This window comes from Hermetia illucens, chromosome 2 (assembly GCF_905115235.1).
Source record: "Hermetia illucens chromosome 2, iHerIll2.2.curated.20191125, whole genome shotgun sequence".
NCBI lineage: Eukaryota > Metazoa > Arthropoda > Insecta > Diptera > Stratiomyidae > Hermetia > Hermetia illucens.
The window spans coordinates 37,865,277-37,881,333 of record NC_051850.1 but is presented as its reverse complement, the minus strand read 5'-3'; the positions used below and the strand labels follow the sequence as shown (position 1 = coordinate 37,881,333).

At 40.9% G+C, this 16,057-nt stretch overlaps 1 protein-coding gene across 1 annotated transcript; it reads left to right on the top strand.

Annotated features, from left to right (window-relative positions):
• The first annotated feature begins 8,907 nt into the window (after positions 1 to 8,907).
• Positions 8,908 to 10,325, top strand: LOC119647910 (60S ribosomal protein L27a). Its single transcript, XM_038049229.1, has 5 exons — positions 8,908 to 8,996; positions 9,279 to 9,345; positions 9,408 to 9,661; positions 9,855 to 9,994; positions 10,220 to 10,325. Exons 1-4 carry the CDS (start codon positions 8,994 to 8,996, stop codon positions 9,981 to 9,983), a joined length of 453 nt encoding a protein of 150 aa, XP_037905157.1. The 5' UTR covers positions 8,908 to 8,993; the 3' UTR covers positions 9,984 to 9,994; positions 10,220 to 10,325.
• Positions 10,326 to 16,057: the final 5,732 nt, after the last annotated feature.

Below are 16,057 nucleotides of genomic sequence, written 5' to 3'. Positions count from 1 at the left end.
AAAGTAATGCATGGCCTTTCGACTTTCCTCTAATACTGACTAGCTAGGAAATATTCGTAAGAAAATTCTCTTTCCGTAACCCTCATCAGTTACCCTCGTTATAATTATGTTATTCCTTAATTTCTGCAGGTCTTATCTACCACTATCTACTTCAAATATGAATTCTTCAGGCTTAGCTTAATTGACTCCATTTCGATTTTTGTCTATTTATATTTATGTGGTGTACCCGATCTCCCTATTCTATTTTAGTTTTTTATAATTCCTTTGTACATCGAACATGCCTTCAGCCCCTTAACAATTTCCCAAGATTGCCCTCAGACTATAAGCAGACAAAAGTATGAAAGTAATTACAATGCTTATAGTTACCTGGGACTAATTTATAAACCAAATCTAACTTTCATTAATATTTACAATAACACATTACAATTTTTTGCGTTTAGCATATGTGCATCACTACCGAGCAAAGAGTGCCGAAAAAACAAGGGATACAAGTTTTTAAGTTAGAGTTGAGTTTGGAAAATGTGGGCAATGGGAGTTGTTTGGGGATTGTTCTCCGTTCTTTTGAAGAATCTTCCATGATGTTTACGTTAGTGCATTTTTAGTTCTCCAATTATCATAGGATTCTGCGTTCAAACGCCCCGGATGTTGCCATAGTTTTGGGTCTGGTCTGGGTGAAGTCAAGAGGCTCTTACATCACCATCTAACGAATTAAGCCATCGCTATTTCGGTCGGCTTTTGAGTTGTTTTCCATTGACTTGTAAGTTCATACATGTTAACACATATCGCATGGCCGTATTATCGAACATGCCTCTCGAAAATATCCTCATTTCAGGCATCATCATAGCCACTGATCTAACATAACATCTTTGTCTCTATTATTGCTAAGCGCTGTACATTATCTTTGATAGCCGGCCAGCACTCGGAACTGCAAGGAGCGACATGGCAAATGACTATGCGGTATATTTTCGAATTTAAGCAATTAAAACGAATGCCATTTGTTAAAACCACTTCATTCAATTTGCGCTGATTCGTGAACTTCACTGACACCGGGACCGATCGTCAAACGCTCTGTTCTATTGAGATAGTATCCATGGCAAATGATGGGTCTTATTAGAGCCTTTTTTGCTTGCATACGTCATTGATGACGAATTGAATGCGCAAGTTTAACTTTCGAAATTCATGCACCTTTATTCCTCAGTATCTAATCTAATCTAAAACCTGCCCACTGTAGTCTTTCCGACTTTGATTTGTAAGCATTTACCTTTCCTAAATCATCTAGAAGCCAGGGATATAATATCTTCCAAAAAGTATTGAGTTGGGTTCTAGTCACCCGCCCTCTTAGGGTGGCGGCTCGATGAAAATTAAGCACATCGTCGGGACATTGTATAAGTCAGGTACCGATCTCAGGCGACAAAATGTTTACTGTGAAGCTGTTGCAAAGCGTTAAACTTTAAATGGACTCCTGCAATTGTTTCGATGCTACTGAACGCATAAAGCATCACTCAAGGTAGTAATATACTATTATCACTATCCAGGAGGACAACTAACAGAAGTGGGAGGGACAGAATTGGCGATTTCAACACGAAAGTGTTATAAGGATGATTAGAACACTGCGAGAGCGGTAGCTACCAATGAAAAAGCGAGAGCTGCTATAATGTCCTTGCACCTTTTGATAAAAAGTTAAGGTAGTCTGCATGCAAGGGAAGAACTTCAGACTCAAGCGATAAACGTATGCGGTTAATGTGGTAGCTGTTGGTCGAAATTTCGAAACGCTGTTGTTTTGATTGACAGTTAGTGCCTCAGACATGGCCCTTTAGTTAATCCAAATAAAACTTGTGATTTTATATACAAAAAGGGGGAAACTGAATGGCTTTTACCCTTCAGAGCTGAGAGGCATAATCCTCCAAATCTCCGAAGAAGTGAAACATCTAGGAGTTATAATAATCGTAGGCGCAACTATCCAATTGAATCAGGGACTTGAAGTGTGTTGGAGCAGATGGTGTGGTCAGGATTGCGCTCGCTCGAGATTATTACCCTCATTTGACTCAGATACTCATTCACAGCGAGTCGGCTGGTATCCGACATCAACTCACGATACAAATCCCGCTGCCACCAGTGAGATTTGAACCGCGACCGAGGCAAAGAGTTTGTTTGGAACAAACATGCTGAGGTAAAGATGAAACGACCTCCGATACAACTCCAAATTCATTACTCAAGCTGTAACCCTTGAATTTGTATAGGTTGATTCGTGTCCAACTATCACGTCACTTTTATTCAGTATTCTTTGGCAAATCGTCGTGGGAAGACTAGCGCCGCGACAACGTCAACAAATTGTTCCACTAAACTATGAAAATCAGTGCTCAGTTAAAAGCGTTTCTTCTGTACTTAGAGGTATTTATGGTGCACATCATCGATGTATTTCTGATTCAAGCAATACGTTAGTGAAGAAAATTGCCTTATTTGAACTGAACCTGCAAAGTATCAAGAGGTACCATTACATCCACATAAAACAACGGTTGGATGTAGTTTATAAACCGGTGGAAACTTCAGTCCACATTCCTTCACAAATCAGGCTGCGCAGAATGTAATTGTCAATGGTGACTACTATGGACTCATGATAACGGATTGCTTACTATCTTGAATTGTAGCCCGTGATCTTAATAAGTTTTAATTTCAACAAGATGGCATTACTTGCCATACAGCGTGAGAAACGATAAACTTTTTAGGAAATCATTTAAGTAGGTGTTTGATTTCACAGTTTGGCTCGGTTCGGCTTCAATCGACGCGTTGGAAGTCAGCATTACCCGCGGATTATGTGAGGTACCAAATGCTATGTTGGATAGACCATTTAAGACAATAACAGCCATCACTTTGGTTTGTTCTCTCCAATTGTAATAAAATTTTCATCGTAAAGTTCGATTTCATGGCTTTCATTTGAATTTTAAAAAAGTCTAAACGAACATGAGAGCACTGCGATGATAGCCCCTCATAGACTAATATGTTTAGATCTATGGGGTATCAACGAGGGAGAGGGGACAGAGCATTGGGAGAAGAGAATGAATCCAGTCCAATGGTACTGTTTTTTATCTCAACAGAACAGAGTCCGGAAACAGAAGTCTACCTTTCGAATAGAAACGAGAAATGGGCTGTTTCTTCGGGAGAATATGCAACAGTCAGGCTAAAGTGTATGTCTTAAGGGGAGCAACCTGGGTCATTAAAAAATCATTAAAGGGCAGGCGCATCGCAATCTGCAGCGAAATCAAGCTGCATTGAGGGCATTGAGAAGATTGATCTCTATATCTAGATTTAATACCGTGGGTAGCTGGTCACTGTGGTGACTGTGGTAGAAAAAAATGAAGGCTCGGATGCCTCAGCAAAAGAGGATTCAATTTCTTTCCTTCCGAAACCCGAACCAGCAATTGCAGTGTCAGTAGCATTGGCTAATGCTGCTATTAATAACTGCAAGATTCCCAATAATGGCAGGTGGTAGGACCTTGCTGCTTGCTGTACACCAAAATTTTTTCCTGCCAGAACTACAATTTCAAAATAACATATGTATGTCTATCCTGGAACGAGTCAACGCATATGGAAGCTTCAGACATTAGATTGTTGGTGTTGATGTGCTCCAGTTGCAGCCGGTTGCATCCCATCCACTAGCGGGAATTTTACAATACATAATTGAATCCGGGATATTCCATTATACATGGGAATTGAGCACAATGGACCACTGGGGTCTAAGTACTCAGAGGTTTTGGTTCTCTCCGACCCCATACACGCTTAATGTGTTATTGTGAGCTTCATTTAAGCAAATATCGGAATAAAAAGAATTTTGGAGTCTGGAAGTCATACACAACACTGGCTCAGTAAGTTCTTCAATCGCGTTGTCGAGGAGGATAGCACACCAACTGAATGACGACAAAGCATAACCGTTTCAATTAGAATACAGAAAGCAGTTCGGTAGAATGTTCAAATTACCAACGGATTCGGTTGTTAGCTCTTAACATGAGGATTCTGGAGCACAATGATGGCAATTGCATTCGAAACATCGTTCAAATTACAGTGCACCAGGCCGAGGAGTCGAGAACTGCGAAGCTGTTGAGGCAATATACACTGCGAAATATCGTGAGAAGTTCCTATCTTTCGACATTACATTCTTGAACCTAGAGAGAGCATTACTTGCGCCACACACTCATGTGATATGTACTGCGACAACACCTACTATCAGAAGAGTTTATACGCTATGTTAAATTGCTCTACCGTGACCCGAAGAATCAAATTCGAAGTGTGGCAAGTATACTGAAATCACTCCGTGTCTCTGGCGGAGAAGGGGGAATCGCTCCCTCGCCACTCATCTTTGTTCTTGTCATAGACACTACCACCTCGGACATACAACATTCAGCACCCTGAACACTGCTCTGTGTAGATGAAGCTTTTCTAGCATCTCGCAACAAAGTTGGTCTCGAGCAACTTGCCCAAAGGTGGAATGATCGCCTCGTGTAATACAATGAAGTTTAGTTACTTATTATTGTTGATCATCCTTTTCCAATGTCCTACTAGCCCTACTGTATTTGGTTGGCATATGGATGTAATTTAGCTCGAATAATTTTCAGCAGGTTCTTGTAAAACGTGCCCAACAATAAATTGCCTCTGTAGTTTTCAACTGATGGAGAAAAATGAGAAGATAATTTCCGGGTCCCTATTAAATTTTTTTGTCATTTTGTCATGGCGCTGAATTGATTTAACCTCTTCAATCGAAGGAAAATGGATTAGTGTATCACTATTCAATACGTCCGAACTCATCGAAGTTTTCGTAAGGATTACTTAAGACGTTGCCTTGATCGTCCTTACGAAGACTTATAGTTTGTCCCAAATCTTTCATTGCTGTACCATATATTTCTCACTTTTTCTACACTTTTTCCTTGCTATTTTCCTAAGCTCGCCGAAAGTTTCTTGGACCTCCTTGTTTGTTGTTCGGTGTATTCCTGATACTCTTCGTTTTGTTAATAACATTCTTTGTATTCTTTCGTCGTAACAGGGATTACGAGGGCTTGAAACACAATTTCCGTATCTAACATACTGTTTTTCTCTTCGTTCGTAAGTATACTTGGTAATGATAATCCAATAATGTTGTGTGGAAATATGTTAACATTATTTCTCCACACCCAAAACTCGAAAAACTCTTGGAATGTCTTCAATAATTGAAATCCAAATGCACGAAAACGGTAGACCCTCCACAATGTAAGTCTCAAATCCTAATCCTCAATTTTGTACCATCGCTTATTATCATTACTATGGATGGTTACAAAAACGTTGTAGCTTTTTAATGTGACGCATCGTCAACACGGAAATGCATCCCTGACCGACTACGTTCTCTGCCTGCAATTCTGTGTCTTTGGATTGGATAGCTTCCTTGATTTTGACCATCTTAAGCAACGGTGGCGAACGCCCGAAGAAATCTTAATTAGCACTTGCACACATTCTAGTTTGGATGTATATTGCAAAATGGGCGATTAAGGGGTGAAAATGTGCAAACTTAAAGTGAGATAGAGCTTGTTTTCAGAAACAACCTAACCCAAAAGTCTGAAAAAATTCAGAGTAATGCGCTTGCATGAAATCTAGGTCTCAAAATAATCCCATTTCAATATCTATTCAAATGAACTTAAAAATAACATATTATACATTAATATTGGAAGAACACCATTGGGCAAATTTAAGTTTTCTGAAAGATTACGATAAATTAAGTGTCGGTGGTTGGAGGGGTGTGTTACGTTTCAACGCCTTAAACTTCGCGTCACTTTCAGCAGATGAGATCCATTATACTTGACAAGCTTTTGAAGGACATTACGTGGCTAAATACCAAGTTCCGACGATCAAACATTCAGGTGGATCTATGATGGTAGTTAAATACTGCAATTTATTGTCGGAAGTTATGCTGCCCTTATGCACACGACAAAATGACCAACGGATGCTTATGCATGATAATAATCTGGTCATTCACATCGAATCACGAATAGTTGGCTGGCGAACCGCCGTCTTCAACGTCTGCCAATGACATGTACAAAATCCTGGCATCTCTGAGGGAATCATTGACTAAAACATCACAGAACGTAATTTCATAAGAACAATCGACCTGTACGCCGCCCTTGAGAAACAGTGAGCCAGGCTTCGAATAAATCTAATTGTTTGGCTTGTCAACTCCATGCTCCACCCCAGCTGTGCGAGACTATCAAATCGGTAATTACCGAGGATTGCATAATGCCAGTCATGCTACAGAAACAACAGAAAAGGGTTGTGCCGTGGCTTATCGAAATTTACCGGAGCTGTATCTTTTTGGGATACGTACCACAGTGTTGGAGAAAGCGGACAGGTGCGGCCATGGGTCCGTGAAGGACTTTCGACCAACCAACCTCACCTCTTTCGAACTGAAGACCCTAGAGCACGTCCTGGCCATCCACTTAAGGGCGATTATGGAGAAAACGTCTTTCTCTAAGTCCCAGCATGCCTACCTCAAAGGTAAACCACAGAAACCACTCTCCTCGAGGTAATTGGCACGATTGAGCGATCACTGCAGTACAAGCAGTATACTCTAGCTGCCTTCTTGGATATAAAGGGAGCATTGACCAATATTGGATTGGCGGGGTATCTTACGCATTGGACAATATCCATGCTAACAACCAGGAATATCCAGTCGGCTCTGGGAGGCAACCATTTGACCAGAGCTGTGAACAGAGGCGCGCCCCAGGCTAGTACCATCCCTCCGGTGCTCTGGTTAATAATGATGAAATGATGGTGAAATTTTGCGAATATTGGACAGTAGCAGGGGGGAAGAGGTAGCGTATGCCAACGACTTGGTGATATTAGTGTCAGGGATGTTTCGCTCCATTATGACTAACATCATGGGAGGAGCGCCTGTGGACCGCAAGATGCGGATTCGGCATAAAAACAACTAAAACGGAACTGATGCTATTTACCATGAAGACAAGGGTACCTGAATTCCACCTGCCGCTGTTGAATGAACAAAGATTGGTTCTTTCCTCCAATGTAAAGTAAAGGTGTAATGCTGGATGCAAAGCTGGAGATTGAATATATTGAGAGTTAAGAAGACCTGTAAGAGACCCCTGCAAAGAAATGGGGTCTCCGGCCGACAAGGTTCTCTGGATGCACACAGCTGTGGTGCGCCCCATCCTAACGTGGCAAGCTTTAAGCGAAAAATACAATAGAACGAAGCTTAATAGGATTCAACCGCGTGTGTAGATGCTACCGGGGCTCTGCAGTCTTGCTCTTCAGATGCTCTCAATGAACTCCTACATCTCCTCCCCCTAGAACTCCACAATTAAATACGTTGTAGCGTGCAGTGCCGTTAGACTACGTGAGTCCGGATGCAGGACAGCGAAGCCTTACGGCCATTGTAACATGCTAGATGAAGTACCTTGGGAAATTTGGGCATTCCCCGGCACGGACTATGCCACACGCAAGCTAAACTTTACGAAAAATTTTGCTGTGGACTTTCCAACCAGGGCAGGGTGGAACACCGGCGAAGGCAAATGGACGGGCTGGCGGACCGGGTGGGGCTCTGCTCAGTCCTTCGGCGGGTGTCGGCGTTCCGCTGGCGACTATCAAGGGCAGAATCTATTCGCACTCGCGGACCTCAGATTGCGAAGGCTCACCACATATGCCAAGTCAAGCAGGATTTGGCCCGCATATAACAAAACCTGTTCACGAGAGCTCCTGTGCCAGACGCGTGCAAATGCATACAAGATTACGGCGGTCTGCATAGGGCACTGGCCCATGGAGGACCATCTGCCATGCTCGGCATACCCTGCAATTCGCATTGCCGAAGCTGCGGAGAAGATTGCTCAGCTCTAGCTAGAGTCAGGCTATGGACACTAGGTAAAGCATTCTTTGGGGACCTCAGAGAGATATTAGCTGCAAGGTGAGAGAACTGATTTCCTTCGTGAATGCTACGGGCTAATTCTGAAGATCTGAACCAGTTGGGACTCTGCCTCCTTGACGTCATAACAGCAGTCAGGGTCTTAGGAGTTTGTAGCATCAAAACGGCGCATCAACTCGCTAATTGGGCTCCTCAGAGTGCCCACTGATACCTACCTACCTACCTAACTCCATGCCACAAAACGGGTATGCAGTTATTGCCGCGAAAGAATATGCGACAAAATATTCAAGTTTCAATTCATTTACAAGCATTTTGTCTAAAGTCTTCGTTGAAAAAATCATATTTTAAACGAGTAACCACATTTTTTTTCACCAAAAAAAAAACAGAAAAAAATGAAAATGGTTACCTTGAGACAACTACTTTTCTTCAAAAAATTAAGCATCTTATTCTGTGTAAAAAGTGGTACATTGCATGAACGGAAGCCGTGTAATTTTCCAAATGTTACCACTTTTAGCACTCTAAACTGGAAATCTTGCCTTTCTTTAAACTGTTATACCAAAGCGACCATGCCTTTTATCGAGATCAGATTTTTACGAATAGGTTTCGGCATTAAAACTAATTTAAACCCAAGGAAAAAATAATAAAATATAATTGTCCTAGTTCAAAAGATTAAAAAAGTCTTTGAACATATTTTCAAATCAATATGCAACTAATTGTCTTTTAAGGCGAAGGATTTTTTCATTTTCCATAATTCACATAAAGTCGGTATGTTTCTTTCCAAAAAGTGAAAGCTACAAAAAGTATTGGCTTTGGTTGTTTCTGACAGTTGACATGTTGAGTTGAGGTATAAATACTCATAATAAAGAATAAATCCTCATAATTAATTTCAGGTCCTCTTGGGGCTTAGTATCGAGTGAAAATCGAAGGATTTATGAGGTATTCAACGTTTTCGATAGAAAACAGCGCCATCTATTACTCATCTTTATCTAACATTTCGACTGATCCTATAATTCAGAACGAACCCAATTCAATGTTTCGCAAACAAACTCATACTCATAGCCAACTTCATTCAAGTTTCTCCCTCTTTTAACCTTCCATCAAAATGGTAAGTTGTCGTTCGTCAACCGTGCTCTTGAAATCTTGAAATAACTTTGTCATCGGTAAGATTCCCTAAACCAAGTCTCAATTTAATTGTGGCATCTAACGAAATTAATCAAGTGCAGCAATTATTTCTTGCAATATTTGCTGATTATCCGTAAAACCGATGTAAACATTTTGCCGACCCAGCTGTCAAATTCAACTTTCGAGTCGCGATGTTCAATAATCATAATTCATGCTTTGAATAAGTGAAAATGTAACTAAAACGTGTTTCTTAAACGCATTCCAGTCGAATCAAAAAAGGAAGAAGACCAGGAAGTTGCGTGGTCATGTCAGTCATGGACATGGTCGTATCGGTAAGTTGGAACTTGTGAGACATTGTCTCGTGTTTATACTTATCATGGAACGTTACTTTCAGGCAAGCACCGCAAGCATCCTGGCGGTCGTGGTAACGCTGGTGGTATGCATCACCACAGAATCAACTTCGACAAATACCATCCTGGATACTTCGGTAAAGTTGGTATGAGGAACTTCCACTTGCGCCGCCAGCACAAGTTCTGCCCAACCATCAACTTGGACAAGTTGTGGTCGCTCGTCGGGGACAAGGTCCGCGATGAATGCGAGAAGGACCAAAAGAGTGGAAAAGCTCCAGTTGTCGATCTAGTGAAATTCGTAAGTATCCTGCCGACGAGCTCTCAGTCGATTTGTTCCGTTTTCAATGATGATACCCCTTAAGGCGTCGGGCGGTCTGAAAGCAACCGTACAATTGCATTTCCAGTGTTGCGAAAGCCTTTCTGATTCCGTTACTTATATGCCCCGCGTGGATTCAAGTGAGGACAGAAATTAATGAGGTTTCCATTTCCAGGGTTACTACAAATTGCTCGGACGAGGTCATCTGCCGAAATTGCCCATTATCGTGAGAGCCAAGTACTTCTCCAAGAAGGCCGAAAACAAAATCAAGAAGGCTGGCGGAGCTTGTCTGTTGAGGGCTTAAGATAATCTTAGGTAAGTCGGAGCGTAACTCGGCAGGACAGTTGGAAGTAAGCATTGGGGCAGGGGGGGGGGGGGGGGAAGTACATTCCAAGATGATTTGTGCAACAAGCGTCAGACTTCACGCTGAATGATTCTGCTTACTACCATAACTGAACTGAGAAGATGTATTTACTGCTTCCTACTCCTGCATTGCGGGTGAAGGTTAGTTCGCGACTAATCCAGTTTCTTTCCTTGCAGGTAATTACATATAAGGCGATGCAGTCCATCGATGCAAGGATGTACAATTTCCAACCATGTACTTGAGAAAAGATCTTTTTACAATAAAAGCTTTTACGTTAAAGTATGTTTCGTTTTTCTTTTTGGCTTAACTTCCTGAAAATGGAAATTTGTTTGATATACATAGTTCGCTTGTCACCCCTTTCTTATACACTATCATGTGTTCTATAGCCAGTGTGAGATTTTCGAGGTGCTTTGGTAGTGGGTAACAAACTGCACATTTTAAGTGGAAGTAAACACGTTGCATGATTTTTATGTATAAGCTTTTAGTCAGGATTTAATCTATCGAACAGTTTTTGCGGGTCGTCAACATGCGGTCCTGACTACAATTCTCGACCGGAGTTTTTGAGAAATTTATATTCGATCGGCTTTCATCGCGTAGTAATATTTCGAATCATCAATCGTCGATTTTGCTAGGAATTTGATATAATTCCAATGGTGTCTTACACCTGAGTATGGCCACTTATATTTGGCTTAGCTAGGGTAGTTACTTAAACTGTTTGGCATACCCGGCGTTCTCTGTGATTTGAAAGCAAAGATATACAGTGCCCGACAAAAAAATGTACGCACTGCGAGTGTGAGAGAAAATCCTGCTGGAGAATAAAGTTCTGCTTCATGTGATTGAATGTGAAGTTCTTATTATGTACACCAGTGGAAGTTCTATTCAAAGATTATGGTGGAAAGGTAAGTTGAAGTTTTTAGGAAAATGGTACGTTCATCGAAGATTTGTGTGTTAATAGTAGAGTAAAACAAGTCGGAATACCGGAAGCTCGCGCTTCGGGTATAAAGGTTTTGTGTTCATCTTATGTAAGAGACGCACATTTCTCTGTCCGTATATAGCTACAAATCCAACATAATCCTTCATATTTTTCCAAACTACGAGACATACGTACATATTAGAGCCATAGATATCACGCTCACCCTAAACAAACAAACTGCCTATTACCTGCTGTACACATATATGCACGTATCTAAATTTATCGTACCCATATTTCCGATTTACGTCTTATATCTATCTGAATTAGGCACTAGCCGCAAAGTTCATTAGCACGCATATATTATATACCTACATATACACATGTCTGGTTGACAAATAACTAAAAAACTAAAATAAAATAATTGTCTGCGACCCAATTCATAAGAATTCATTTCGTTGTGGAATTGACGAATTGATATGTGATGATGACGTCATGCGGGTTGTAAAGTGCACGAAATTCACAAAAAATTGTAAAGTTTCACCCCCTATAACTTTGTTAATAATAGTTGGATTTTCTTCAAACTTGACCAAACTGTGCATTATATTCTTCGTTACACTCATGCCAAATTTTGTATTTCTGGGATGAACATAAGGGGGGGTGCCGGGTAAATTTCTAAAATGTGGAAATATACTATTATTAACTTTATTTGTGCAGATATCGGAACCGGATATATTTTGAGGCCTAGATTTCGTAGAGATGCACCACTGTGATTTTTTCCAGATTTTTCGGTTGGATAGGTTCTGAGAACGAGACCTGTTACACTTTTTGTGGGTCATATTTTCAACCCTTACTCCCCTCTGTTTCATCTAATATCAAATATTGAACCAGATTCGAAAAGTACTAGTTGAGACCTTTCATTTGATACCCTACTTGGCTACATTCTGAGAAAAAAAAATTTGCACCCTCCATTCACATGTACGGAGAGCCCCCCTTAAACTTAACGTAAGATGGCGCCACTTACTGCATGTAAAGGGATCACCAGATTACATACTCTCACCAATTTTCGTGACAATCGGTCTAGTCGTTTCCGAATAAATCGGGTGTGACAGACAGACAGACAGACAGACAGACGGACAGACAGACACCGTCACCATTCTAATAAGGTTTTGTTTCACACAAAACCTTAAAAAAATAACGTCGAAAATAAACATATATACAAACAATTTTCTAAACGATTTTTTTTAATGAAAGTATCTATAAATGTCAAATTAGAAGAAGTTAATTTTCGCTTTTTTTTATTTTCGGCTTTTAGTATTTCGTATGACTGCCTTCCGCCCTACTCACCTCTGCAACTCGTGCGGGCATCGATTGGTATAAATTTTCAATAAAATCGTCCGGAATTTCATTAAGATATATCTTCTAAAGTTTTTTTCTAGATTCGCTTTGTTCCTTATCGATCTTTGTTGCAGTCGATGCTTCATGAACGCCCAACTGGGCTCTTTGCTGGCCATGGCAGCGACTATATGTCAAGCTACTCTTTCCAAGATGCTAATTGTAAATAAGAACCGTATCAAGGGTAAAACAGATAAAAAATTTCGTTTACTTTCAGTACGAGCTCCATGACACGGAGCCGAAACATTACTCATCAAAGTGCTCATGCAGTGCTTCTACCGTCTGAACAACGCAATCTTCGATAACTTTTTGTACTTCTTTGACAGCATCGCTTAAAAACGAAAAACTACCAATTTCTTTGGATGTTATGCATCCCCGCCTCATTATTGAGGGAGAATGACGCGCAGTTCGTACAACGCTGGGGATTAAATTCTCTCCTTTTCTTCTTCACACTAGGGCAAATTGAATTTAGACTCAGCAGCGAATACAACTCGCCTCCAATCGTCCACAGTCTAGTCACGTCGTTCTTATACCCAATTCAGCTTTTTCCGAACATAACCTTCGTTAAAATCGGCTTTTTGCTGGTCTTCGAGCTCTGAGTCCTAATTCATTCAACCGTCGCTGTACCGTTTTCACACTAATTGACACATTTTCCCTTTCCAGCAATTCAGTACGTAATTGAGGAGCAGTTGCAAATCCATCTCGCAAGGATGCTCGCTATATTGACCGCCTCGCCCAGGGAGTAATCACCTGCCTCCTCTCGCTCCCTTGTTTTCGTCCCAGACTGCCATCTATAGCATACTTTTTTAAAGAAAATTCTAATACTTGCCTCAGAGCTATTGATTTCTTTCCCTGTTTCCTTATTACTATCACCACGTCCTCGCAAAACCCCAATACGGGCCTTTTCCTTAACACTTAACCAGTCGAACGATAGCTTGAATTTGGCATGTCTGTGTTGCTCATGAGGATCTCAGCCATCAAACGGTATGACGCGCCGATACCGCTTACTATGGCACCTGAACAGGACGATACGCCGATTTTAGAGCTCGGCGCCTGGTTACCCCAGACTGCCACCAAGAAAACGCAATAAGTAAGTAAAAGTTTAATTTCAGCTTCTTGTATCTCCCGGAGCGTTCCTCCGAAAGTGACAAGGCCACTCTAGCGAAAAGTGTGCCCAAGAAACGGAAGTTCTTACACCATTTATGTTAATCTTTAAGTTTTGGGCATGTTTTCACCCAAAGCGGTCGCAATCCGCTGTGTTACACCGATTTTGGTCAAGTACGATCTGCTATGAGGGACTTCTACGTGGGGGCTTGAAACCAAGACTTAAGGAGTAATTTCCGAGGGAAAAACCGCAAAAGGCTTAACTGAGATGGTGATCGTATACTTTATGCGAGCTCATTTCATCAGGCGCACGGCCACAAGATAGAACACTTTTGATAGGATCCTTACTGATGAGGACATTTATGACATGAAGAGAGTCTGTGATGATTATATCTTATCAATAATTTTCCTCGGCTACACACCACCAAATGACGAGAAATTCTATTGATAGAACGGAAATATTTTTCAACATTGTGTTAAGATCAGTCTGACTCGAGAAAAGCGCATATACTTCTCCAGCTACAGCTTATGAGCCTCCTTACAGATTTCAGCAAGATCTGCCTTTTTGTAGGAATCCACATTTCCATAAGGTTTTCTTACTGAAAACTTTAAGATGATTTGTGAGAAGAACTTCCGTTAGACTATTCTGTGAAGATGATGCTGAATAGGTATTAGTGGGGAGGGTTGTTTGCTTTGCAGCAGGAGGGCAGGATGCTCATTAGTGAGTGCAAAGACAAGCTGATTAAGCACCTTCTCAGTACTCTACATATTTTTTTCTTAAGATACTTTGACGCAGCCATTGAAGACGATGCATAGTCGAGGAAAGTTTCAGTTTCTCTGGGGTGCATCCTGTGCTCTGAGGTAGCTTTGTAGATGGTCGAGCTGAAGAAATTATAATAGAACAACTTTTCGTAAAATCGTATTTCAATTTTCCAGGCTCAGTGGCAACTTTAGTCTTTCACATCTCCGTACGAACAAACATCGACAATTAATTAGCTATACTGTGAATGTTCCCTATTATCACCAGGAGCTAGAACGAGAAAGTTGCCTGCATATTGAAAGATTTCTATTTGTTGAGATTTTGCTTTGTAGGAATGATCTTTAAACGTTAACAAGTATTGAACTCAGTAAATATCCTTGTGGCAATTCCTCCTCCACAACAAAGTGGTCCTCATCATTTAAAATCACCTTGGGCTTTGTATTTCTTAAGAATAGGAACCAATTTTCTTTTTGACTACTTCTCAGGTGATCGTAGATGTAGCTAAATGCTTTTTAGCAATTCTAGAAGCATGTTTTTGCCCGTGGGATTTAACCGCCACCACCAATATCATCTGATTTGGGGGCAGCCTGTTTCTGTCTAAACAGAATACTAAGGCATTGTTTTATCAACATGGATTGAACGACGAACGGTGCATTGGAATATGTTTCACACCCATAGGTCGTTTTGCTCTTTTATGCATTGTAGAAAGAGTAGATGTTTCTTGTCGTCCCATTCTTCAACATGTTAGGTTTGCTGTGAAATTGCTTACATAATTGATTTGAACCCGGGTTGCCCCATGGTATTAGTTACGCCCATGCATTATCTCATGTCGCTTTTCGCGCACATTTGCCCGCTATGTTCCAATCTTCGCTGTCCCTGACAAAAGCTATGTAAGTATCACAAAAGAAAGTCGTCCTGAATATAAGCCGACCGTTTAGAAAAGCGATTTCAGATCCGTCGTCTACCATGATTTTTTACCCGCGTCTTTGGCATTGAATTTAAAGGTCGAAAGCGCTATTTGTTCACTTATTATAGGAGACGTTTGAATGTTTAATTTTGGATCTACTCTTTTGTTACCTTGCTGTTCTGCAATAAAATAGGGAGTTGGTGGCTATTGGAGATATAATATTAATAATCATAGTCTCTGGCACGACAATCTCATTGAATCTGGGCCTTGGATTGTGTTAGAGCACTTCATTCAAGCCCGTGACTGTACACCACGGGAGAGGTACAGTGTAGGAGGCATTGTGGTCAGCAATGCGCTCACTCGTGGTCTCACTGATTTGACTCTGATAGTGGCGGCAACATCCTGAGATTTGGACCGATGCTCCTACGGCAGCCTAGCGCTCTAATCACTGAACTATCCGGCTATTGGAGAAATCTTCCTCTACTGGTGTTCCATTTCTAGTTGAGGAGATTAGAGTTACAAAGAATAAGCCTGGCACGGAATCAGTGGGATTGGCGCCTGACAGGGACTTGAAAAAAGTGAGTATTTCATTATTTAGCAATTGAAAACTGTAATTTCCAGTTCTCTGATGCTGGAATCATTGAGGAAGAATGCACGAGCATTCTACATAGATTGGCTGTAACGGTCAGATGTTGCTTATTTTTAAGTAAATCAATTAACTTGATTAAGGGGGTTTACGAAATTTCAGAAACTACTACTACTATTAACTTTTTCATTCCTATAAACCCGCCCTACACGATCAGCATTTTATCAGTTTACTGTCAGTCAGAATAACAAAATTATGACAAACTGATCGTGGCGCAGTTGCCATTGTGTTCTTAATCGAAACATGACTTCCGAATGGTTCATGTCTTTAAATGCATGCAACAAAAATTGTT

Bases quoted from the DNA above. Each gene is read 5' to 3' on its own strand.
- LOC119647910 (XM_038049229.1), top strand. The intron at 9,346-9,407 runs GTAAGTTGGAAC...CGTTACTTTCAG, and splicing joins TCATGGACATGGTCGTATCG to GCAAGCACCGCAAGCATCCT. The intron at 9,662-9,854 runs GTAAGTATCCTG...TTCCATTTCCAG, and splicing joins TTGTCGATCTAGTGAAATTC to GGTTACTACAAATTGCTCGG.